The 24,952-nt window shown below is 44.5% G+C and overlaps 1 protein-coding gene and 1 long non-coding RNA gene across 2 annotated transcripts in view; one reads left to right on the top strand and one right to left on the bottom strand.

Moving 5' to 3' along the window:
* Positions 1–545: 545 nt before the first annotated feature.
* Positions 546–24,952, top strand: part of LOC111963802 (zinc finger FYVE domain-containing protein 16-like) — a 42,499-nt gene continuing 18,092 nt past the window's right edge. Inside the window, 4 exon segments of the mRNA XM_023987331.2 lie at positions 546–709; positions 8,963–9,077; positions 9,519–11,650; positions 14,975–15,071. Coding sequence (XP_023843099.2) covers positions 9,008–9,077; positions 9,519–11,650; positions 14,975–15,071 — 2,299 coding nt within the window. The 5' untranslated portion in view covers positions 546–709; positions 8,963–9,007.
* The window catches only part of LOC139027730 (uncharacterized), a 1,853-nt gene continuing 97 nt past the window's right edge, over positions 23,197–24,952 (bottom strand). Inside the window, exons 2-3 of the long non-coding RNA XR_011479846.1 lie at positions 24,576–24,616; positions 23,197–23,266 (exon numbers count right to left, since the gene is read on the bottom strand). This is a non-coding gene — a long non-coding RNA (uncharacterized lncRNA). The remainder of the gene's footprint in view (positions 23,267–24,575; positions 24,617–24,952) is intronic.

The following is a 24,952-nucleotide window of genomic DNA, read 5'->3' as shown; positions in this document are numbered from 1 at the left end:
TCATCAGGCCCTAATCTATGGATTTCACATGACTGGGAATACAGATATGCATCTGTTGGTCACAGATACCTTTAAAAAAGTAGGGGTGTGGATCATAAAACCAGTCCGTATCTGGTGTGACCATCATTTGTCTCATGCAGTGAGACACATCTCCTTCGCATTGAGTTGATCAGGCTGTTGATTGTGGCCTGTGGAATGTTGTCCCACTCCTCTTCAATGGCTGGGAGAAGTTGCTGGATATTGCCAGGAACTGGAACACGCTGTCGTACACATCGATCCAGAGCATGCCAAACATGCTCAATGGGTGGTGACATGTCTAAACAWATATGTGCACAACATTTGAGACAAATAAGCTTTTTGTGTTTATGGAACATTTCTGGGATATTTTATTTCAGCTCATGAAATCAACACTTTACATGTTGCGTTTATGTTTTTGCTGAGTGTATATTGATCAAATAAGCTATTACATTTTTTGTTGACCAAATTCAACACTCTCTCATTGACCTCCATGCAAAAACTCTTCACTTCGTGGGCAGATTTTGGGCGGAGTAAAACCTCTCGCCTAGCCTCTTCCTCTCTGGCTTTAACAACTTCAGTGGAATAACGAAAGGACAAAGAGGATACGATCTAGATTCTAGACAAACCTTCTTTATAACCAGAAGAATCGTTAAACAGTTGGAAGGGCGAAGCCAGAATTATGAATCTTCCGGTAATGACAAAGACAATTGTTTGTTGACCTGTGAATAATCATTGGCTAGCTAGCTAAATGTAGCAAGCTAACTTAGCTAGCTATTAGCTAAAATAATGTCATCTGGCTGCTCTCCACGTTTTATGATATTCACGGATGATGCAGGATGTGATGACTTGATAGTACTTCTCGAGAACCCAAGGCGGTATATCCATCGTACAGCCGGTCCCATTACCGTTTAGTATTGAATGGGCTAACTTGATAACAGACAAGCTGTTGGTGTATCTGGTGATATGTGTCAGCTAATAATGGTAATGTCAGCAGCCAGGAAGTCGTCGAACTGTCTATGCTTGCTAGCTAATTTGTGACGATTAGCCTCCTGTAACTAGTGGTTAGGACTAGCTAGCTAACGTTAGCTCGTTAACACGTTKGTTCGTTAATGTTAGTTAGCTAACGTTAGCCAACGTTAATTAGCTACTAGCTAGACAGCGAGCTAGCTAGCTAGTAAACAACTGGAAGTTGAATCATTTGAGTAACTTTCATGAAGAAAAAAACATGTTTTAGGCTTAGTTAAAGATAAACACGTAAATTCTGGTCTTTATTTTGACGGTTCGTTGCAAAAGTGATACATTTTGGTATTTTAGTAGTAAATCGAACTCTTTTTGGCCCTAGCGGTTCAACTCTTAACATTGACTCTAACAAGGGAGGGGTTCGATTGTTGGTGCGTTCAAGAAAACTGGGAACTCGGGAAAGAAAACGATGTAAAATAATGACGTCGGGGATCTTCAGGTCGGAAAGTCTGATCTTTTAGAAAGAGTCKGAGTTTCCGATTTGGAATTCGGAGTCGGATGACCGTAAAAAAAGAATTATTCTCAATTCGTGATCGTTTTRCCCCCCGAGTTCCCAGTTGTCTTGAACGCAMCATRTGGAATCTCGTTTCGGTCTTTGAGTGTCAGAAAGATACTTAACATAACACTATCTGAGGCGTTAAATAAGCTTGTTGACCAACGCCGATTGGGTCTTTGCGTGTAAAAAAAGTTACGTCAAATAACANCTTAACATAACACAACACTATCTGAGGCGTTAAATAAGCTTGTTGACCAACGCCGATTGGGTCTTTGCGTGTAAAAAAAGTTACGTCAAATAACAGACAAGCTGTTGGTGTATCTGGTGATGTGTCAGCTAATAATGGTAATGTCAGCAGCCAGGAAGTSGTCGAACTGTCTATGTTCGCCTATTGAAATTGAACTTCAGTTCATTAAAATAAATAGATAGCCAACTACTTAACCCTGTTGCCCAAAGCTAACGTTATAAGCAGCCAGTTAGTGAAGCTAGCCACAATAAGGATTAGGCACAATAGTGGAATTTGCTGTTTGCCTTCAAAATAAAAGTACCCATTTGAAAGTGATGCTGAAGGTTACAATTGGTGTAATCATGCCATATTTAGACTAGATCATGTTTAACAAGGTTGTAATGTGAAGCAATGAAATGGGGTATCAGTCCACTTGGTGACACCCACAGAACACAACTGTGAAGAGTTTACGCCAATATTAGCTTTGTAGTTCTTATCGCGGGACTGTGAAATCACCTCCCCAGTCAGCCTATTGTGCGTATTGACATTGCACTGTACATCTTTACCGCAAGATTGGGGATCAATGAAATTGGGTGTCAGTCTACTCAATACCCAATATATTTTTTCCCAACGTCCCCCTCAGAGTTATCAGACTCCAAAACACACACGCAGTATTGTTTTTCCTCACGAATAGTGTTCAATACACATAAGTTGACAATAAATGTGGCTCAATTCAGTTGTTTCAGAGTCCCGCAATAAGAGCAACGACGCTAATGTTCTCTGGGTGTCATTGAGTAGACTGATACCCCATGTCATTGATCCACAATCCATAGGTAAGGCTGCACAGTGAAATAAGTATGCCCCCAATGCAATTCTAAAGTCTAATACATCCAGTGTGATTTCAACAGATTTTTGTCAAATTGACAAATTATTGTCTTTTGTTGATTTTTATATAACATTCCAACCTCGTTTAGCATGATCTATTCAATTATGGTATAATTCTACTATTTGTATACATTTGCATCACTGTTAATGACACCTTTTATTTTGAAGGCTAACCGCAAAGTCCACTATTCTGCTAATCCTTTCTTTACGCGAGACAACTTTACCAGCATCATAGCATACGTATGGATGAATCGTTTTGACATATGAAATATGAGCGATAGTCTAATCATTGTGTAATAACTACGTAAAAATGTTTAATACGCGTTAAATTATTATGTGACGTACAGTCATATTCAGGTCCTGATTGGTCAGCAAGCTCATTTGTCATGTCAAATAATGTTATTTGAGTGTACCTTTTTTGACATGCGAAGACCCAAACGGCGTTCCATAGTTGGCCAATGACGACGTGAAAATAACACTATCTGACGCGTTAAATAAGCTTGTTGACCAATGAAGACCTGAATATGACTGTACGTCACATAATAATTTTATTACGTAGTTATTACACATTGATTACACTTTATTTCATGTCACAGAGACTAACGATACCTATGCTTCAAATCAAACTTTATTTGTCACATGCGCCGAATACAACAGGTGTAAACCTTACCCTGAAATGCTTACTTACAAACCCTTAACCAACAATGCAGTTCAAGAAATAGAGTTAAGAAAATATTTAGAAAATAAAGTCAAACATAAAAGAAACACAATAAAATAACAATAACGAGGCTATATACACGGGGTACAGGTACCGAGTCAATGTTCGGGGGTACAGGTTAGTCAAGGTAATTTGTACATGTAGGTATGTGTGAAGTGACTGCATAGATCATAGACAGTGCATGGCTGCAGTGAAGAAACAAATGGGGGGGTGGTGGTGTCAATGTAAATAGTCCGGTTGGCCATTTCATTATTTGTTCAGCAGTCTTATGACTTGGGGGTAGAAGCTGTTAAAGAGCCTTTTGGTCCGCATGCCGTGCGGTAGCAGAGAGAACAGTCTATGACTTGGGTGACTGGAGTCTTTGACATATTTTTTGGCCTTCCTCTGACACCGCCTAGTATATAAGTCCTGGATGGCAGGAAGCTTGGCCCCAGTGATGTACTGGGTTGTTCACACTACCCTCTGTAGTGCCTTACGGTCAGATGCCGAGCAGTTGCCATACCAGACGGTGATGCAAAGGGTCAGGAGGCTCTCGATGGTGCAGCTGTAGAACTTTTTGAGGATCTGGGGACCCATGCCAAATCTTTTCAGTCTCCTGAGGGGGAAAAGGTTTTGTTGTGCCCTCTTCACAACTTTCTTGTTGTGTTTGGACCATGATAGTTCATTGGTGATGTGGACACCAAGGAACTTGAAGCTCTCTCCTCGCTCCACTACAGCCCTGGTTCACTGTTCGGCCCGCCTTTTCCTGTAGTCCACAATCAGCTCCTTTGTCTTGCTCACATTGAGAGAGAGTTTGTTGTTGTTATGGCACTACACTGCCAGGTCTCTGACCTCCCTATAGGCTGTCTCGTCATTTTCGGTGATCAGGCCTACAATTGTTGTGTCGTCAGCAAACTTAATGATGTTGTTGGAGTCGTGTTTGGCCACGCAGTCGTGGGTGAACAGGGAATACAGGGGGAGGACTGAGCACGCACCCCTGAGGAGCCCCTGTGTTGAGGATCAGCGTGGCAGATGTGTTGTTGCCTACCCTTACCACCTGGGGGCGGTCCGTCAGGAAGTCCAGGATCCAGTTGCAGAGGGAGGTGTTTAGACCCAGGGTTCTTAGCCTAGTGATGAGCTTTGTGGGCACTATGGTGTTGAACGCTGAGCTGTAGTTAATGAACAGCATTCTGTTGGGGCGGTATGCGAATTGTAGTGGGTCTAGGGTTTCTGGGATAATGATGTTGATGCGCGCCCTGACCAGCCTTTCAAAACACTTCATGGCTACCCACGTGAGTGGTATGGGGCGGTAATCATTTAGGCAGGTTACTTTGGSTTCCTTGGGCACAGGGACTATGATGGTCTGCTTGAAACATGTAGTTATTACAGACTTGGTCAGGGAGAAGTTGAAAATGTCAYTGAAGACACTTGCCAGTTGGTCCGCTCACATCGCTACGGAGAGCGTGATCACACAGTCGCCTGGAACAGCTGTTGCTCTCATGCATGCATGCATTTAGCTCGTCTGGTAGGCTCYCGTCACTGGGCAGCTCGCTGCTYGGTTTCCCYMGATAGTTTGCAAGCCTTGCCACATCCGACGTGCATCAGAGCCGGTGTAGTAGGATTCAATCTTAATCCTGTATGGATGCTTTGCCTGTTTGATGGTTTGTCTGAGGGCATAGCGGGATTTATTATAAGCGTCCGGATTAGTGTCCCACTCCTTGAAAGCGACAGTTCTAGCCTTTAGCTCGATGCGGATGTTGCCTGTAATCCATGGCTTCTGGTTGGGCTATGTACGTACGGTCACTGTGGGGACGACATCGTCYATGCACTTATTGATGAAMCTGGTGATTGAGGTGGTATACTCCTCAATGCCATTGGATGAATCCCTGAACATATTCCAGTCTGTGCTAGCAAAAGTCCTGTAGCATCCGCGTCATCTGACCACTTCCGTATTGAGCGAGTCACTGGTACTTCCTGCTTTAGTTTTTACTTGTCAGCAGGAATTGGGAGGATAGAATTATGATCAGATATGCCAAATGGGGTGCGAGGGAGAGCTTTACTCCAGTATAAGGAGTAAAGGTGGTCTAGATTTTTATTTTTTACATTTATTTATTTATTCTCTCCCTCTGGTGGCACATGTCGCATGTTTATAGGATTTGTTTGCCTGCATTTAAGTCCCCGGCCACTAGGAGCGCCYCTTCTGGATGAGCATATTCTTGTTTGTTTACAGCTCGTTGAGTGGGGTCTTAGTGCCAGCATCGGTTTGTGGTGGTAAATAGATGACTACGAATAATCTAGATGAGAACTCTCTTGGTAGATAGTGTGATCTACAYCTTATCATGAGGTACTCTACCTCAGGCGAGCAATACCTCAAGACTTCTTTAATATCAGACATTGTGCACCAGCTGTTATTGACAAATAGGCACACACCCCTGCCCCTCGTCTTAACGGACGTAGCTTCTCTGGCCTGCCGATGCACAGTAAACCCAGCCAGCTCTATATTATCCATGTCGTTGTTCAGCCATGACTCTGCGAAACATAATATATTCGTTTTTAATGTCCCGTTGGTAGGATAGTCTTAATCMTAGATCATCCATTTTATTTTCCATGGATTGCACGTTGGCCAATAGAATGGATGGTAGTGGAAGTTTACTCACTCACTTACGAATTCTCAGTAGGCAGCCCGACCTCCGACCCCTTTTATCTCTGTCTTTTCTTCAAGCAAATTTCGGGGATTTTGGGTTGTTCTCGAGAAAGCAGTATATCCTTCGCGTTGGACTCGTTCAAGAAAAAAATCTTTGTCCAGTTCGAGGTGAGTAATCGCTGTTCTGATGTCCAAAAGCTCTTTTCGGTCATAAGAGACGGTAGCAGCAACCTTATGTACAAAARAAGTTACAAACAACGTGAAAAAACTAACAAAATAGCAGAGTTGGTTAGGAGCCTGTAAAACGGCAGCCATCCCCTCCGGTGGGGGGGGGGTGACAAGGTCAAATCATGACAACCGTGATCTTCAGGTTGGAAAGTCGGAGCTTTAGAAAGAGYKCCGAGTTCCTAACTTGGAATTCTGAGTTGGATGATATTTCAAAACTATTTTTCCCAGTCGGAGCTAGTTTTCTTTTTTCAAGAGTSCKKWGTTGTCTTGAAGTCGGAGATTTCCGAGTTTCCAGGTGTTTTGAACATGGAATTGGGCACATTCAAAGTTTTGTGCTTTTACGTAAAGACAAAAAACATGTCGGCTTTGAGGATTATAGCTAGCTATATCATCGTAACAAGAAATAGATGACTTTGGTGGTCATGTCAACTTGTTGTATTATTTCTCAGCTGCTATGATTGGTTGCGAAGTCCGCGAAAACAGTTGGCTTGTAGCTCAATGGTTGTGAGTTCTAATCCCACATGTGGCAGATCTGCAGCACCCTTCAAAAGTTTAGACACACCTACTCATTCCAGGGTTTTTCATTATTTTTGTAGAATAATAGTGAAGACATCAAAACTATGAAATAACAATTAAGTAATAATGTTGMAAACAAATCAAAATATATTTGAGATTCTTCAAAGTAGCCACCCTTTGCCTTGATGATAGCTTTCAACACTCTTGGCATTCTCTCATGAGGTAGTCACCTGGAATGCATTTCATATAACAGGTGTGCTAACAGGTGTTAAAAGTTAATTTGGCAAGAACAGCTCAAACAAGCAAAAAGAAACGACAGTCCATCATTACTTTAAGACATGAAGGTCAGTCAATCTGGAAAATGTCAAGAACTTTGAACGTTTCTTCAAGTGCAGTCACAAAAACCATCAAGCGCTATGATGAAACTGGCTCAGACACATCTCAACATCAACTGTTCAGAGGAGACTGCGTGAATCAGGCTTTCATGGTCGATTGCTGCAAAGAAACCACTACTAAAGGACACCAATAAGACGAAGAAACTCACTTGGGCCAAGAAACACGAGCAATGGACATTAGACCGGTGAAAATCAGTCCTTTGGTCTGATGAGTCCGAATTTGAGATTTTTGGTTCCAACCGCCGTGTCTTTGTGAGACGCAGAGTAGGTGAACGGATGTGTGGTTCCCACCGTGAAGCATGGAGGAGGAGGTGAGATGGTTCTTTGCTGGTGACACTGTCTGTGATTTATTTAGAATTCAAGGCACACTTAACCAGCATGGCTACCACAGCATTCTGCAGCGATATGCCACCCCATCTGGTTTGCGCTTAGTGGGACTATCATTTTGTTTTTCAACAGGTCAATGACCCAAACACACTCCAGGCTGTGTAAGGGCTATTTGACCAAGAAGGAGAGTGATGGACTGCTGCATCAGGTGACCTGGTCTCCACAGTCACCCGACTTCAACCCAATTGAGATGGTTTGGGATGAGTTGGACTGCAGAATGAAGGAAAAGCAGCCAACAAGTGCTCAGCGTATGTGGGAACTCCTTCAAGACTGTTGGAAAAGCATTCCAGGTGAAGCTGGTTGAGGGAATGCCAATAGTGTGGAAAGCTGTCATCAAGGCAAAGGGTGGCTACTTTGAAGAATCTGAAATATTAAATATTTTGATTTAACACTTTTTTTGGTTACCACATTTTTACATATGTGTTATTTCATAGTTTTGATGTCTTCACTATTATTTTACAATGTAGGAAATAGTCAAAATAAAATAACCCTTGAATGAGGAGGTTTGCCAAACATTTGACTGGTAACTATATTTTTTCCCAAATCCTTTTATTTAGAGTATTTAATCTGTTGCCACACACTTCTAATTCTAAAAAGTGAAAGCATACCTGTGAGAGGGGTCGCTCTGGTAGTTGTAGTTTTTCACAATTATGTGGTACATTTTCACAACTCTTAGTACAAAACTCCAAACAGGTCACACTTGTAACGCAGTCAGTCTTTCATTCAAAACCTGTCATTGTGTATTCATTTGGATTGTAAAACATCTCTCACCACACAACCATCGATTCAAAATATACGTTTATTGTGAACCCATCCCCTAACCTTAACCCTTTAGCCCCACTCCTAACCCTAACCGCTAGCCTAACTAGTAAAATTTGTCACGATCAGCATAAACTAGGCCCGTAGCTAGARGACCAGATTGATTTTATTGTATTATTCGCCCAGCTGCTAATACTGGCTCCTGGCAAGCTAGCTACCTAGCTGGGCCTGGTGTGTAGTCTTTAACCAATGCAAGGTGAGTTCAGGTCAGACAGGTGGAGTCTCACATTATAACTTGTGATGCCAGTTGACATGTCATAATAAAGTCCTTACACTGAAACTGGAGAAATTCTCTCTTGTAGATCTTTTGATTAGATTTCCCCACAGACATTGAGAGCAGGGGTCAGAGTCTGAAGTYCACAATCACGCATAGCTGGAGAAAGTTTGAGGTGCCCTGTTGACTGTTTGGTCAGCAATTGATATGTTATTCATTCTTCAACTTGTGTGGGGCCCAGGGTACTCCCCAATAGAGCCCTACGAGAGCAGTGTGGGGTTCATAGCCAAGAACTACAGCATTTTTAACACTGATGTGGGAACTGAAATGTCGATCAAAATGCATTCATCCTGTCCACATAGGACCAATCGATAAAGATAACGGACGATAATACTTCCTCTTGTTTCTCTTCTCCAGGAGGTGAAGGCGTGAGTGGAGCCGGTCTCCCACGGACAGCCCAGCATGGACAGCTTCTTTAAGGCTGCTGTGTGCGACCTGGACAAGCTGCTGGATGATTTTGAGCTCAATACAGGTTAGACACGGGTTACTACTGTCTGAAAAAATMTATTCGGGTAGCATGTTTTTCATTTCTATATGTTGAGGGAAGGTCGGAGGGGTGTAGTGTTAAGTGAAAATAAATATATATACTGTATATATATATATTTTTTTTTTTAAGTGAAACTTGTGGTGTAATTTAGTTGACAACTTGTCGCTCACTTGTTCTGCTGAGATATTAACAACAGAACTGATTAACGGATACTTATATATATATATATTTTTTATTTATATATGTTGAGGGAAGGTCGGAGGGGTGTAGTGTTAAGTGAAAATAAATATATATACTGTATATATATATATTTTTTTTTTTAAGTGAAACTTGTGGTGTAATTTAGTTGACAACTTGTCGCTCACTTGTTCTGCTGAGATATTAACAACAGAACTGATTAACGGATACTTTTCCCTTCCCCACAAGATGAGCATGAGTGCAGATCAGTCTCCCTGTCGCCTCCCTCATATCCCGGCCACTCTCTGGGCGCCCAGGGTTTCCTTCCGGAACCCTCCAAAGTTCCAGTTCCGCACTCTCTCCCTGACCTCAACTCCCTGCACTACGGCTCTGCTTCCAGCTCCCCCGACCATCCTAGCCCCAGTCCTGTGGAGCGCGAGACCAAGGCCCGGCCCCTCACTGGGGTGGACCTGCTCTCCTCTGTAGACGGCCGGGGGTCAGCTAAGAGCTCTGCACCGCCCTGCCCAGARCGGGCCCTGAAGCCTGTGTGTGATCTGGTCAGTGACACAGGCTCAGCCCACCTCCTCCGGGCCAACAGCCACAACGCCTCCAGTAAGCTGGACGTGGCAGAGAGCCGGCTGGAGGAGGAGCTGCTGGTGGACTTCACCAGCCCCGTGGTGGCTTTGCCTAGGGAAGCCTCAGCAGGCCTGGGTCTGGGTCCCGGACACGGGAGTACTGAGGGGAGGGAGGCTCTTGGCGGGGGAGGGGAGGTGCTGCTGGGGCTGGACTCTGGTGGTTATGCTGCCTCTCTCAGTCTGCTCGATGTGATTTTGCCTGCTGCTGTGGAGAGAGCCTGTGAGCCCACGAATCCCCCCTCGCTGAGAAACTCTGAGTCTGGAGAGACGGAGGGAGAGGAGGCAGGCATAGAGGTGGCACTAATCAACTGTCAACTGGAGAACTCACCTGACCACCAGGACCAGCCTGTAGTCCTGCCTGTTGCCATGGACACCAAGACAGAGGACACTCCCACGTGTGATATCGCCACAGATGTCAGGGATGAGGGCGAGGGGTCTTTGGAGCGCTCTGAGCTGGCTGAAGCAGAGAGTTCTGTGAGCTGCACTGGACAGGAACTTAACTCTGAYGACTGCAGTGACTGTGTGTCTGAGAGCCCCTCAGCCCTGTCCTGCCTGCCCATGGCCGTGTCCATGTGCAGGGCCCTGGTGGCCTCCAAGAACCCTGAGGAGGCCATGGGAGGAGGGTTAGAGGTGGCTGAGGCTGTCCCAACGGAGACCTTAGAGGCAGAGTGCCTGTCTGCCTCTGAGGTGCAGGAGGAAGTCAGTCTCCCAGAGAACCCTGGGACTGTGGAGGACTGTACCAGCCCTGATTCTGCCCCTGAGGACCTCTCTGTCCAGTCCCCTAATACAGAGACCCCAGAGATGACAACTATGCCTTTCCACCTGGCTGTCTCAGCTCCCCCTGTCTCCCAGGTCAGCTTCTCTCAAGTGGAGGTCCAGCCGGCCCCCATGTCTCCAGAGCGACCTGCGTCCCCTCCCTCAGAGCCCAGCCTAAGCCCGGTGGACCCCCCTGAGTTTGGCTTTGAGTACCTGCCGGAGAGTGACCAGGCTGGGCTGCTGGTGACTGATGAGGAGCTGGATGCTTTCCTCCGTGGGGAGGCTCAAGGTGAGGAGGACCAGGGAGTCCCTCACTGCGAGAGGCCCGGGGAGAACCTCCAGGACGAGGGCTTCTCCGAGCTCAATGGGGACCTGGAGGAGCGGCTGGTGGAGGAGGAGCTGCAGAGCTACAGCCGGAGCCGAGGGGAGGGGTTGGCCTACCCGGATAGCGACAGGACCTCGTCCGCATCTGCAGAGGGGAGTGTGAGCCTATCCCCCTCCATGCCCTCCCAGGACCCCAGTAGTCCCAGTAACCTCCCACCACCCTACTTTGGAGGGGCCCGACCCAAACAGCTGCACTGCCAAGCAACCAGGGCACCTCCAGCAGTAGGGGAGGACCAGGGGCCCAGTAGCCCCACAGACAGCACCGACGCTGGGGAGGAGGTGGACCAGAGCCCCTCTCCTCCCAGCCCCAATCTTGCTCAGGACCCCTCTAAACTGGGTGTGCCCTGCCCAGGGTACTCCCCAACAGAGCCCTACYAGAGCAGTGTGGGGTACAACGAGCTGTCGGAGCCCCCACCCTACCCTGGTGAGCCTGCTGAGGAGGGGTCTGGGTCCTCAGAGGGGAGGGAGGTGGAGGTGGAGGATGAGAATGGGCTGGGGTGCAAGCAACCCCCCTGGGTGCCGGATTCGGAGGCTCCCAACTGTATGAACTGCTGGCAGAAGTTCACGTTCACCAGGAGGAGGCACCACTGCCGGGCCTGTGGGAAGGTACGTAGCTAGATCGGTCCTTGAAGGGACTTTCTTTTACCCTCATTTCTAGGGTCATATTTTGCCCTATTGATAGCATTTTTGGTGTTTTGACTATATCTTTTTTTATATTAGGTGCAAGTAAATATAAATAACTTTTACCTTGCAACACATAATAAAGAGCTCTAACTAAACTTAAATGAGTGACAGTCACAAAGACCTTGAATATGAATGAAAACTGAAGAAATGCAATCACAAGTGGCAATAACTTGCCTGCATAATTGCATGTTCTGGGGACATTACCTGACTGTTACCCACTCAGTGAACTTCAATAAAGCAGCCTTGCTGTGGTTTCCAATGCAGCACATTTCTGTATTTACTTAATCAGAGGATTCAATTGTACATGTGGATTAAAATGTGGCGCTGTGACCTAGCTGTGTTTCGGCTCATCCCCCGACTCTCATTTGACTTCCACCGATCGTTCTCCTTGTAGAGAACACTCCTTGTGTTCATATCTCCCGTTTACAAAGCAACAGAGAGCCCCCGCTCACACACAGTACCAGCCAAAASTTTGGACACACCTGCTCATTCAAGGGTTTTTCTTCATTTTTTACTATTTTCTACATTGTAGAATAATAGCGAAGARGTCAAAACTATGAAATAACACAAATGTAATAATGTTGTAACCAAAAAAGTGTTAAACAAATATATTTTATAATATATATATAATATATTTTATATTTGAGATTCTTCAAAGTAGCCAGCCTTTGCCTTGATGACAGCTTTGGACACTCTTGGCATTCTCTCAACCATTTTCCAACTGCCGTGTCTTGGTGAACGGATGATTTCCGCATGTGTGGTTCCCGCCGTGAAAGCATGGAGGTGTGARGGTGTGGGGGTGCTTTGCTGGTGACACTTGTCTGTGATTTATTTAGAATTCAAGGCACACTTAACCAGCATGGCTACCACAGCATTCTGCAGCGATATGCCATCCCATCTGGTTTACGCTTAGTGGGACTGTCATTTGTTTTTCAGCAGGACAATGACCCAYCACACCTCCAGGCTGTGTTTGGGCTACTTGCCCAAGAAGGAGAGTGATGGAGTGCTGCATCAGATTACCTGGCCTCCACAATCACCCGACCTCAACCCAATTGAGATGGTTTGGGATGAGTTGGACTGCAGAGTGAAAGAAAAGCAGCCATCAAGTGCTGAGCATATGTGGGAACCCCTTCAAGACTGTTGGAAAATCATTCCAGGAGAAGCTGGTTGAGAGAATGCCAAAAGTATGCAAAGCTGTCATCGAGTCAAAGGGTGGCTACTTTGAAGAATCTAAAATATATTTCGAGTTTTGGTTACTACATGATTCCATATTGGTTATTTCATAGTTTTGTTGTCTTATATTGTACTACAATGTAGAAAATGTTAAAAATAAAGAAAAACCCTTGAATGAGTACACGTCCAACCTTTTGACTGGTACTGTATGTCATACTTGATCACGTAGTATGGCATGATATAGCCTATATGCTATACCCTCCCCCGCTGCTATATATATAACAAGGGCTATGAGTCAGCGATTCAGGTTCCAGCTCCTCTATAGATCTCCAACTCTCTGAAGTATGAGCCCGGGGCTAAAGCCAGAGCTAAGACCTTAACAGCCCAGTGATTAAAGCAGCATTACACAAGAGTCTCAGGGGCTTTGACTCCATAGGCTTCTTACTGGAGCCCAACGGGATACAGAAGAGTAGTGTAATGTACTTTACAACCTGCTTTGATTTCTGCACAATTAATTGCGGCACAATTTCCACTGTAATTTACTGCTTTTCTTTATGGGTCAGGCACTTAACATGGGATGAGTAACTTCATGTATAGTGCATTCGGGAAAGTATTCCCGACCCCTCGACTTTTTCCACATTTTGTTACGTTAGACTTAGTCTAAAATGGATTCAATAGTTTTTCCCCCTCATCAATCTACACACAATACCGCATAAGGACAAAGCAAAAACAGTAAAAAAAATAAAAAAAATACCTGAAATATCACATTTACGTAAGTATTCAGAGACCCTTTACTCAGTACTTTGTTGAAGCACCTTTGGCAGCGATTACAGTCTCGAGTCTTCTTGGGTATGACGCTACAAACTTATCACARCTGTATTTTGGGAGTTTCTCCCATTTGTTCTCTGCAGATCCTCTCAAGCTCTCAGGTTGGATGAGAAGCGTCCCRGAACAGCTATTTTTCAGGTCTTTCCAGAGATGTTCGATCGGATTTAATCCCGGGCTCTGGCTGGGCCACTCAAGGACATTAAGGGAATTGTCCCGAGGCCACTCCTGAGTTGTCTTGGCTGTGTGCTTAGGGTCGGTGTCCTGAGGGGCGACGGTTTACCTTCCAAGTCTGAGGTCCTGAGCGCTCTGGAGCAGATTTTCATCAAGAATCTCTCTGTACTTTGCTCTCTTCARCTTTCCCTTGATCCTGACTAGTCTCCTAGTCCCTGCCACTGTGTGCCTTTTCTAGAGGAGTGGCTTCCTTCTGACCACTACCATAAATACCTGCCTGGTGGTGTGCTGCAGAGATTGTTGCCCTTTTGGAAGGTTCTCCCATCTCCACAGAGGAACTCTGGAGCTCTGTCAGTGACCATTGGGTTCTTGGTTACCTCCCTGACCAAGGCCCTTCTCTCCTGATTGCTCAGTTTGGCCAGGCGGTCAGGTATAGGAAGAGTCTTGGGGGTTCCAAACTTCTTCCATTTAAGAATGATGGAGGCCYCTGTGTTCTTGGGGACCTTCAATGCTGCAGAAATGTTTTGGTACCCTTCCCCAGATTTGTGTCTCGAAACAATCCTGTCTCGGAGCTCTACGGACAATTCCTTCGACCTCATGGCTTGGTATTTGCTCTAAAATGTACTGTCAACTCTGGGACCTTATATAGACAGGTATGTGCCTTTCCAAATCATGTCCAATCAATTGAATTTACCACAGGTGGACTCCAATCAAGTTGTAGAAACATTTCAAGGAGGGTCAATGAAAACAGGATGCACCCGAGTTCAATTTGAGTCTCATAGCAAAGGGTCTGAATACTAATGTAAATAAGGTGTTTATTTTGTATTTTTCATATCTTTTGAAAAAATTACCTGTTTTTGCTTTGTGATTATGTGGTATTGTGTGTAGATGAGGTCAAACAAAAAAGTGTTTATATTTATTTTAGAATAAGGCTGTAATGTAACCAAATGTGCAAAAAAGGAAGGGGTCTGAATAGTTTCCCGAATGCACTGTAGATTGTCAACGTATGGTGTAGAGTGTTGCAGTATAGTGTTTTCTTCTTGCCTGACGGTTGTCTTTTCACCTGTGGCACAGGTGTACTGTGCCATGTGCTGCAACAGGAAATGCAAGCTGAAGTACCTGGACAAGGAGGCCCGGGTGTGTGTCATCTGCTTCGAGACCATACACAGAAGTAAGACCCGGGGGGGTGGGTGTGTGTGTGTGTGTCAGGGTTTCCGATAAATACAATTTCTGTCCAAATTGTCCTGGAGAAAAAAAAATCCCATTGCAAAATAAGGCTTATTATACATTGATGGAAATACTGTACCAGTCGATGTGCTCCATTTTCAAAATATATGATTTTRCCCATTTCCAGTGTGCCCGCCAAGAGGCGATTCTCTCTCTAAAACAGAGTGAGGACCGCTTCAAGATCGCGCCTTCTTGACATTAGAAAAGCCTGMCCTCTACGTACTCCCCTTCGAGCCAAATACCAATGACACGTGTTCTGGTCATCAAAATTCTAACAGTCAAATAAATACAATATCATATATGCTATCGGTAGAAGAAGAATTTAGTTGTGTTTACGAAGGTCTTACGTAACATTATAATACGAGAAAACAATTTCGAAGAACATGARAGCTTATTCATTAGTTTGTTACTGTAGCTATATGTGGGGGAAAAAGAAGACTAAAACCACCACAGTTTAAGTGTTAAATCCATCTCAAAGATATACATAATAATTTCATTTTGGCAAGTCTTAAGAATCATTATGGAACCAAGTTGTATTGTGTTACTAGTCTTTGTTTAGTGGCCTGAGCAATGCTGCTGTGAGTGCTCAGGCATTGTGCGCATGAAAAAGCATGGTTATTCTTGGAGAACATTTTGAAATCGAGCTCACCTCTTGACATCAAATGTCTGGATAGGAGAATTTGAAAAAGTGATGGTTCTTTCCCTGCCTCTGTGTCAATTCCAAGCTGCACCCATCTCTTCATGTARAATTTATAATATTGTCACCCAGACTATTGTCAATTTAGTCTGGTCTTTAGGCTAACTATTCTGAACAAAAATATAAACGCAACATGCAATAATTCAAAAGATTTTACTAAGTTACAGTAATTGAAATAAATTCGTTAGGTAATAATCTATGGATTTCACATGACTGGGCGAGGGCGCAGCAATGGGTGGGCCTGGGAGGGCATAATCCCAACCARTTGGGAGACAACAAAAGGGCTTTATTACAGACATACTCCTCAGTTTCATCAGCTGTCCAAGTGGCTGGTCTCAGACGATCGCGCAGGGGAAGAAGGCGGATGTGGAGGTCCTGGGCTGGCGTGGTTACACGTGGTCTGCGATTGTGAGGCCGTTTGGACGTACTGCCAAATTCTCTAAAACATTGGAGCCGGCTTATGGTAGAGAAATTAACATTCAATTCTCTGGCAACAGCTCTGTTCGAAATTCCTGCAGTCAGCATGCCAATTGCACACTCCCTCAACTTGAGACATCTGCGGCGTTGTGTTATGTATGAAATTAGTTTCGATATAGTTTAGGTGTGGTTTCGATGGGCCATCAGCTGTGATGGCTGACTAGTAGTGAAGGAGGGGCACAAGAAAAAGAAAAACCTGTTTGTGATATTAAGATTCTAATTTCTATGAGTGTTTTCTTCCAAGATATCATACACCCATGTCACAGACGTAAGAGTATGTGATCTGCTATTCTACAAGACCACCATCAGATGTGTGTAGCTCAGCTGACTGCTCTGTATGGCTCTGAACCACCATTGTCTGGCTCCTCCCAGAAGAACATGAAAGAAGCCTTTGATGTCTGAAGAACACACTAGAGTATTCACAGCCTGGTGTCACTGTTAGGCTGAGGCCTACCAACTACCCAACTCAGCCCTGGGGCATATGGAACTCTTATGGTGAATGATGCAAGGAAAGTATCCCAGTTTATGTTCACTTGAACGTTAAGGTCACTTAGAAGGAATGTCAGACAAGGTCTCTCAACTATTTAAACTTGGAGTGCTTACTGAACCGAAGTAATATGCATTTCAAGAACAACTCTGAAGAAGAAGCAAAACAGACAGGGTTTTACAAGAGTTGCTATTTATGTGCCTTCCAAAAAAAAATCGCTACTGAAAAAATGTCAGGTCTGCTGAGCGCAAATTTGAATGTTGTGAAAATTCTGTGCAACTTCCTGGTCGCGTTTACTGTGAACACTGAGGCTGTACCCGCTTTAAGTTAGTTTTAGTAGGCTACTGTGGCTATTTGATCTAGAGGTCGACCGATACCGATTTATTGGAGGACCAATTAAAAAAAAATATATATATATATATAATAATTTTAAAAAATAATAATAATTTAAAAAATACAAAATAGTAATTTTAAAAAAAAGAATTTTTGTTTTTTTTTTTTTTTTTTTGTAGTGATGACAATTACAACAATACTGAATGAACAATGAACACTTTTATTTTAACTTAATATAATACATCAATAAAATCAATTTAGCCTCAGGTAAATAATTAAACATGTTCAATTTGGTTTATTTAATGCAATAACAAAGTTTTGGAAAAGAACGTAAAAGTGCAATATGTGCCATGTAAAAAAAGCTAACGTTTAAGTTCCTTGCTCAGAACATGAGAACATGTGAAAGCTGGTGGTTCCTTTTAACATGAATATTCCCAGTTAAGAAGTTTTAGGTTGTAGTTATTATAGGACTATTTCTCTCTCTACCATTTGTATTTCATATACCTTTGACTATTGGATGTTCTTATAGGCACTATAGTATTGCCAGCCTAATCTCGGGAGTTGATAGGCTTGAAGTCATAAACAGCGCTGTGCTTCAAGCATTGCGAAGAGCTGCTGGCAAACGCAGGAAAGTGCTGTTTGAATGAATGCTTACGAGCCTGCTGCTGCCTACCACCGCTCAGTCAGACTGCTATATCAAATCATAGACTTAATTATAACATAATAACACACAGAAATAGGAGCCTTAGGTCATTAACATGGTCAAATCCGGAAACTATCATTTCGAGAACAAAACGTTTATTCTTTCAATGAAATACGGAACCGTTCCGTATTTTATCGAACGGGTGGCATCCATAAGTCTAAATATTGGTGTTACATTGCACAACCTTCACTTATGTCATAATTATGTACAATTCTGGCAAATTAATTACGGTCTTTGTTAGGAATAAATGGTCTTCACACAGTTCGCAACGAGCCAGGCGGCCCAAACTGCTGCATATACCCTGACTGCTTGCACGGAACGCAAGAGAAGTGACACAGTTTCCCTAGTTATAAGAAATTCATTCACAAATGCGCTTTTGTTAAACCATCACCCGGTTGGCGAAGTAGGCTGTGATTCGATGAGAAATGCAAAGAGTGTGCAAAGCTGTCATCAAGGCAAAGGGTGGATACTTCGAAGAATCTAAAATATATTCTGATMTGTTTAACACTTTTTTGGTTACTACATGATTCCWTATATTATTTCATAGTTTTGATGTCTTCGCTATTATRCTACAATATAGAAAAAATAAAGAAAAACCCTGGAATGAGTAGGTGTCCTAAAACTTTTGACTGGCACTGTATATACTGAACAATAATATAAATGTAACATGCAACAGTTTCAAAGATTTTAATGAATAACAGCTTATATAATAAAGTCAGTGAATTTAAAGAAATTCATTWGGCCCTACTCTATGGATTTGCATCTGTTGGTCACAGATACTGTACCTTTAAAAAAAAAAAAAGAAGTTGGGTGTGGGGATCAGAAAACCAGTCAGTATCTGGTGTGACCACCCATTTGCCTCATGCAGCGTGACACAGCTCCTTCGCATAGAGTTGATCAGGCTGTTTACAGTGGCCTGTGGAATGTTGTCCCACTCCTCTTCAATGGCTCTGCGAATATGCTGGATATTGGCGGGAACTGGAACACGCTGTTGTACACGTCGATCCGGATAGTCCTAAACATGCTCAATGGGTGACATGTCTGAGTATGCAGGCGATGGAAGAACTGGGACATTTTCAGCTTCCAGGAATCGTGGACAGATCCTTGCGACATGGYGCCGTGCATTATCATGCTGAAACATGAGGTGATGGCGGCAGATGAATGGCACGACAATGAGCCTCAGGATCTTATCACAGAATCTCTCTAGTTGTCCATAGCTTATGCCTGCCCATACTATATCTCCGCCGCCACCATGCAGCACTCTGTTAATAAATTTGACTTCAGTAAACTGCTCGCCTCCACGTTGTCATACACGTGGTCTGCGGTTGTGCGGCCGGTTGGACGTACTGCCAAATTCTCTAAAACTACGTTGGTAGAGAAATTGACATGAAATTATCTGCCAACACCTCTGGTGGACATTTCTGCAGTCAGCTTGCCAATTGCACGCTCCCTCAACTTGAGACATCTGTGGCATTGTGTTTTAGCGTGGCCTTTTGTTGTCCCTGGCTCAAGGTGCATCTGTGTAATGATCATGTTTTTAATCAGATTCTTGATATGCCACACCTGTCAAGGTGGAATGATTATCCTTAGCAAAGGAGAAATATTCACTAATGGGGATGTAAACAAATTTGTACACTCAATTTGATAGAAATAAGCTTTTTGTGCGTATGGAACATTTCTGGTATCTTTTATTTCAACTCATGAAACATGGGACCAACCCTTTTACATGTTGTGTTTATATCTTTGTTCAGTGTAGATCTACTGCAGCTCTGATTGGTTATTCTGCACCGGTCTGTGTTGAATATGGGCTGAGTCATGCATGTCAATGCAATAGAATCCTACTCCGCTCCGTTCTGCCTACAACAAAATCTTTGCGTAGTTAGTTTTGGATACCAAGTCTTGCGTAGTTCGTTTTTGTTTGGGTACGTTGCCTTGAAAGTGGCTAATATTGCGTTGATTCGAAACGTTGATAGTGTTAACTAACAGGGAAAACCGTATGAAGCTGAGTGAAGCTCAGCTTAGAAGGAACATTGGTTGCTGTTCTCTAGGCTGCATCCCAATGGGCCCTGGTCAAAAGTAGTGCACAATAGAGAATGGAGTGCCATTTGGGACAGAGCCTTAGACTATCTAGAGCAGCACATGACCGATGAATAGCACTTTGTTAACTGGTAGTTGTGCTTGTTTGTGGCTTGGTCACAGTGTAGGCTAATGAGTAGCATAAGGTTGTCTGAAAATGTCACTAGTTGTCAAATCCTTGTTTCCTCAATTTCCTCTCAAAGCTCTCATTGGAGGAGAGAATCCAATGTCCCTCCCTCGGACTTCATCTAATTGACCTTCCAAGGACGGAGGAAGCAAGGACTTGACAACTAGTGAAGTTTTTAGACACAGTCTAAGGGAGATCTGTGAATTAGCCAATTTATCCTTGAGATCTATCTTATGTTAGAGTTGAGTGCCTGAAGTGCTTTCTTTCACAGCCTGCGTGAACGTGTCTCCTTTGTTTCAGTGTGTGTGTGTGTGTGTGGGACTGTGTAAAAGCGTGAGACCAGCTTGTGTAACTGTGTTTCACCGGTCTCTATGCGTGTGCTTTTCCCCATGCTCCTGTCATTTTTCACCAGGCACGTACACAGATGGGGGTCTACCTGTGCCCGAGCACCTGCCCCTTTGCCCTCCCAGTTGCCAACTGCACTTTTGGATGGTGATACATAATTTGTATTTTTTTGTATCTAGTTTTTGTCATTATTGTTCTAAACCCACTGCCCCCAAGTCGTCGTCAAGTTCGTCACCCCCCCCCGACCTCTCGTGGGCCCGGTTGTGCCTTCCCTGTACAGAGATTGCGGGTGCCCGGGATTCAAACATGCATGGCTTGAAATGCGGTCACTGGTTGACTGTCTGTAGCAAGCTACCTAGTTTAAATGTCAATAGTACAACGCTTGATTTACATCAATATGTAGTCTGGTTGGCTGATAGCCTACGCATAGCAGCACTTCATCATTTATTTTCTGATAGATTCATAGGGAAGGGTGCTGGAGGTGCTGCAGCACTCCCTGGTAAATTGAAATATATTTGCTGAAGTTATTGAACAGGCAGCAGTAATTCTTTAATTCAGAATAGCCTACTACAACATAAGTAGGCCTATAATTTAGCCACAGAGGATCAATAGCTTCTTTAAAAAGTTGCCTAGCTGTGGATTGTGTGCAGCCCAATAACAAGGCATAGCCGACAGTGGGGAACGTGCGGCAAATCTGTCAGTGAACAGCATGGAGACAAAACAGGCCTTTCGCAATATTTCAAATACAATCATGGTAACACAGGTCTGTGCAAAGCCCTTCTGCTCTCCTGAACAACGACTTTGGCCTTCCACTGAGCTGCACATAGAAACACAATGACTAGAACATCCATCCCCATTGAAAATAATGCTTTCTTATTTACCCGCCGATGGTGGTGTTGCTAGGAGGCCAGGGTATCCTGTCTCGCGTAGTGCCACTCTAGCCAACTAACCAGTGATTTCTGTTGCTTTACAATGTTATTGGTGATGAATCAGGTAGAAAAGAGAAGCGTTTCTGTTCTATGTATTCAATTTCTATGGTTCTGCTTCCCTGGTCAGGTGAATGACTTTCTCCTCTCCAGAAACAGAGCCGAGGTTACAGTCAGGACAATATGACTGGTGCAAAGGGGCGGAGATAGAGGTATGTAGTTATGGCTGGAAGGAGTCAGGATGTTAGTGTGTGTCCTTGACTGTGTGTGTGTGGGACGGGAGCCACCTGACGCAGTGAGCATGTGATGCGTGCGCACACACACACACTGCACATTGACGCCCTCTCTGGCACGGGCACACATGTCCAGGGACAGGCTGGCATGACTATTTTCGTCCCCTTGTCTGCTGTGTGAGGGAGAGAAAGAAAAGGGGCCATCCACTTTGGGACTGAGGGCAGGAGCAGAGTGACGTGATGCTCCACCCCCCCCCCCATTACTCTCCCCATCGCTCTCATCAGTACGGGGAGCAGTCTGTGAGGCACACCTCCCCTGCCTGCCTGGAGTCTGCAGCMAACAGCCCAGCTGGGAGAACAGAGCTAGCTTCAGTCAAGTTAGCATAGGCTAGCATCTACTGTAATATGGCTAATATACTTCAGTTAGGCTAATACAGCCCATTTTACATTCAGCCAACAAGGGCTAACGTCGGTAKGGCTAAGTAGGTTAGCGTGACCAAGGGGACCGACAGAGCTCCGAGTTTGGAGGAGTGAAAACAAGGTAAGATGGGACGGCCTATGACTTTTTAAAAGAGAAGAACAAGAAGCCTGGCTCTTCTAGCTCACACTGGTTCATCTGTTATGATCTGATTCTGTGCTCATGTTGTTGTGGTGCGTAACGCGCGCACACACACACACACACACTGGATTCATCTCAGTTTATTTCTCTGTTGATCTGTATGGGCTTGTTGAGTGCTCCTAGAGGACACAGACTGCTGTGCTTTTTATGCCATGTCATTGTCTCCTCTCAGAAAGATCGAGGTGAAACACTTAAACTCTCCTCAGTCTCTCTCTTCTGTTGTGCTATTGATCTGTTGTTGTGAGTAGTGCTCTTAACCCATGCTAATAGCCTTACTAGTGTCTGTGCTTGTGTGGCTTCATTCACATGTGTTTGTATATTCCTCTGTGTGTGTGTGTGTGCCAGTGTGTGCGTATGTGTCGTGCAGGTAGTCTGACGGACTGTGTTAGCTCGGGCCTGTCCAACCAGGCCAATAAAGATGATATGATGTTTAATCAATATAATGAAGGCCAGAGCCCAGTCGGCACTTCTCACACACACTCTCTCACACACACACACACACACACACACACACACACACACACACACACGGCAGCTAGCGGACGAAGCACGGCATCGGGTGTCCAGTTAGGTTAGGGGTGTCAAACTCATTTTGCCCCTTGGGCCACATTTGGTCTCCAGTGATGTCCGCAGGGCTGCATTGGAAATGTGTTATATTTCAATGCTGTCAAAATGTTCAAAAGAGGGTCCTCTATCCATTGTTTTGGGAATTTTCGATACTCCCTGACTGTCTAGCTTTAAAGGGATACTTCTGGATTTTGGCAATGAGGCCCTTTTATCTACTTCCCCAGAGTCAGATGAAGTCGCAGGTACCATTTTTATGAGACTGTCCCGTAGGAAGGAAGTTAGAGGGTTTCGCAAAGCCAATGCTAACTAGGGCAATGACTGGAAGTATATGTGTATCTGCTAGCATGCCTGGCCTGATCTGAGTTAGGCCACCACTCACTTTCCTGGTATCAACTCCGCCACTCTCTCTCGCTCTCTCCATCCATATCCCACTCTCATTCTCTCGCTCTCTCCATCCATATCCCACTGTCATTCTCTCGCTCTCTCCATCCATATCCCACTCATTCTCTCGCTCTCTTGCTCTCTCCATCCATATCCCACTGTCATTCTCTCACTCTCTCTCGCTCTCTCCATCCATATCGCGGTAAACTGTCTAGGTGGTGGTGTAGGTAGGTAATCCTCATAGCGGAATGTAGTTATTAACAGCTGCAGTGGTAGGGTAGAGTAGGTAAGTAGGTATGAATAGCGGCAGCTTCTACCATGGTGGTAGGTATGGTAGGTAGGTAGGTATGATATAGGTAGCTATTACATGGTGGTAGGTAGGTAGGTATGAGTATAGGTAGGCTATTAACATGGTGGTAGGTAGGCAGGTATGATATGCGGTAACTTCTACCATGGTGTACGCTAGCGCTATCAATAATAACGTTTTCTGCTACTTAACATGGTGGTGTAGGTTCATCGCATAGCGGTAGCATATTCCAACCATGGTGTGTAGAGTAGATATGGATGAATAGAGGTAGCTATTAACATGGTGGGTAGGTAGGTAGGTAGGTAGTTTATGATAGCTGTAGCTTCTACCATGGTGGTAGGTATCCCTCTGCGCGTCGTGCGGGTAGGTAGTAGGTAGGTAGGTAGTATTATAGAGGTAGCTATTACATGTGTGGTTCAGCAAAGGGTTTAGGTCAGTGTAATAGAAGGTAACTTCTTCACATGGTGGCGTTCAGGTATGTTTAGGTAGGGTATGTAATGATGAGTAGCTATTAAACATGGTGGTAGGTAGGTAATGATAGAGGTACGTAACATGGATTTGGTAGTATGTCTCAGATTTGCGGAGGTATGATTGATATCGCAGGGTTTTCAACCATGGTGGTAGTTAGGTATGGAATGATAGAGGTAGCTACTACTGCGTGGTAGTATCGGATGATTCTCACAGAGTATTGGAACATGGTTGTAGGTTCAGTTATTGGCATTAGTATAGAGGGTCAGCTCATTTATCTACACACAACTTTGTAGGTAGTACGCGCTAAACGGTAGAGTAGTATTTGTAGGTACGATAGTGTACCGCTCATGTCAGATTCAGAGAAGTTATTTCGAACTGTCGGTCTAGGTCTAGGTTCAGGGTGAGTGAGTGAGCATATAGGATACACAATCCAATAGTCCCCTCTCACTCGATGCTCTCTTCTCCCGCTCTCTCGCAGATCCATCCTTATCACTTCACAAACTCCCTCTCGCTCGTGCTGTGGTCACGGCATCTCCCAATGACCCTTGGGGTTAAGACGCGGCGTGCGGTCGCCCGGCGTGGCGCCGGGTGGGCCGTGATTCTCCACTCTCACTCGATCTGCTCTCTCGCCATCCATATCCCAGCTGCTCAATTCTCTCACTGCTCTCGCTGCTCTCCATCATAATCGTCACTTCTCACTATACTCTCTCTCGCTCTCTCCATCCATATCCCACTCTCATCTCTCACTTCTCTGCTCCTCCATCCTATATCCACTCTCACTTCTCTCACTCTCTCTCGCTCTCCTCCATCCATATCCCACTCATCTCTCTCATCTCTCGCTCCATATCATCCTCTCCACTCTCTCTTCTCTCTCGCTCTCTCATCCTATCTACTCTCATTCTCTTCATTCTATCATATCCCACTCACTCTTCTCGCTCTCTCCATCCATATTCCCACTTCTCACTTCTCGCTCGTCACTCGCATCCATATCCCACTCTTCATGCTCTTCACTCTCTGTTTTCTGCCGCGCCACTTCCTTTCTCAGCTCTTGCCTGATTTACAATAAAGAAGCCAAA

This window comes from Salvelinus sp. IW2-2015, linkage group LG5 (genome assembly GCF_002910315.2).
Source record: "Salvelinus sp. IW2-2015 linkage group LG5, ASM291031v2, whole genome shotgun sequence".
NCBI classification, from domain to species: domain Eukaryota; kingdom Metazoa; phylum Chordata; class Actinopteri; order Salmoniformes; family Salmonidae; genus Salvelinus; species Salvelinus sp. IW2-2015.
Note: the sequence above shows the minus strand (reverse complement) of the source record. Positions and strands in the feature narration are given on the sequence as shown.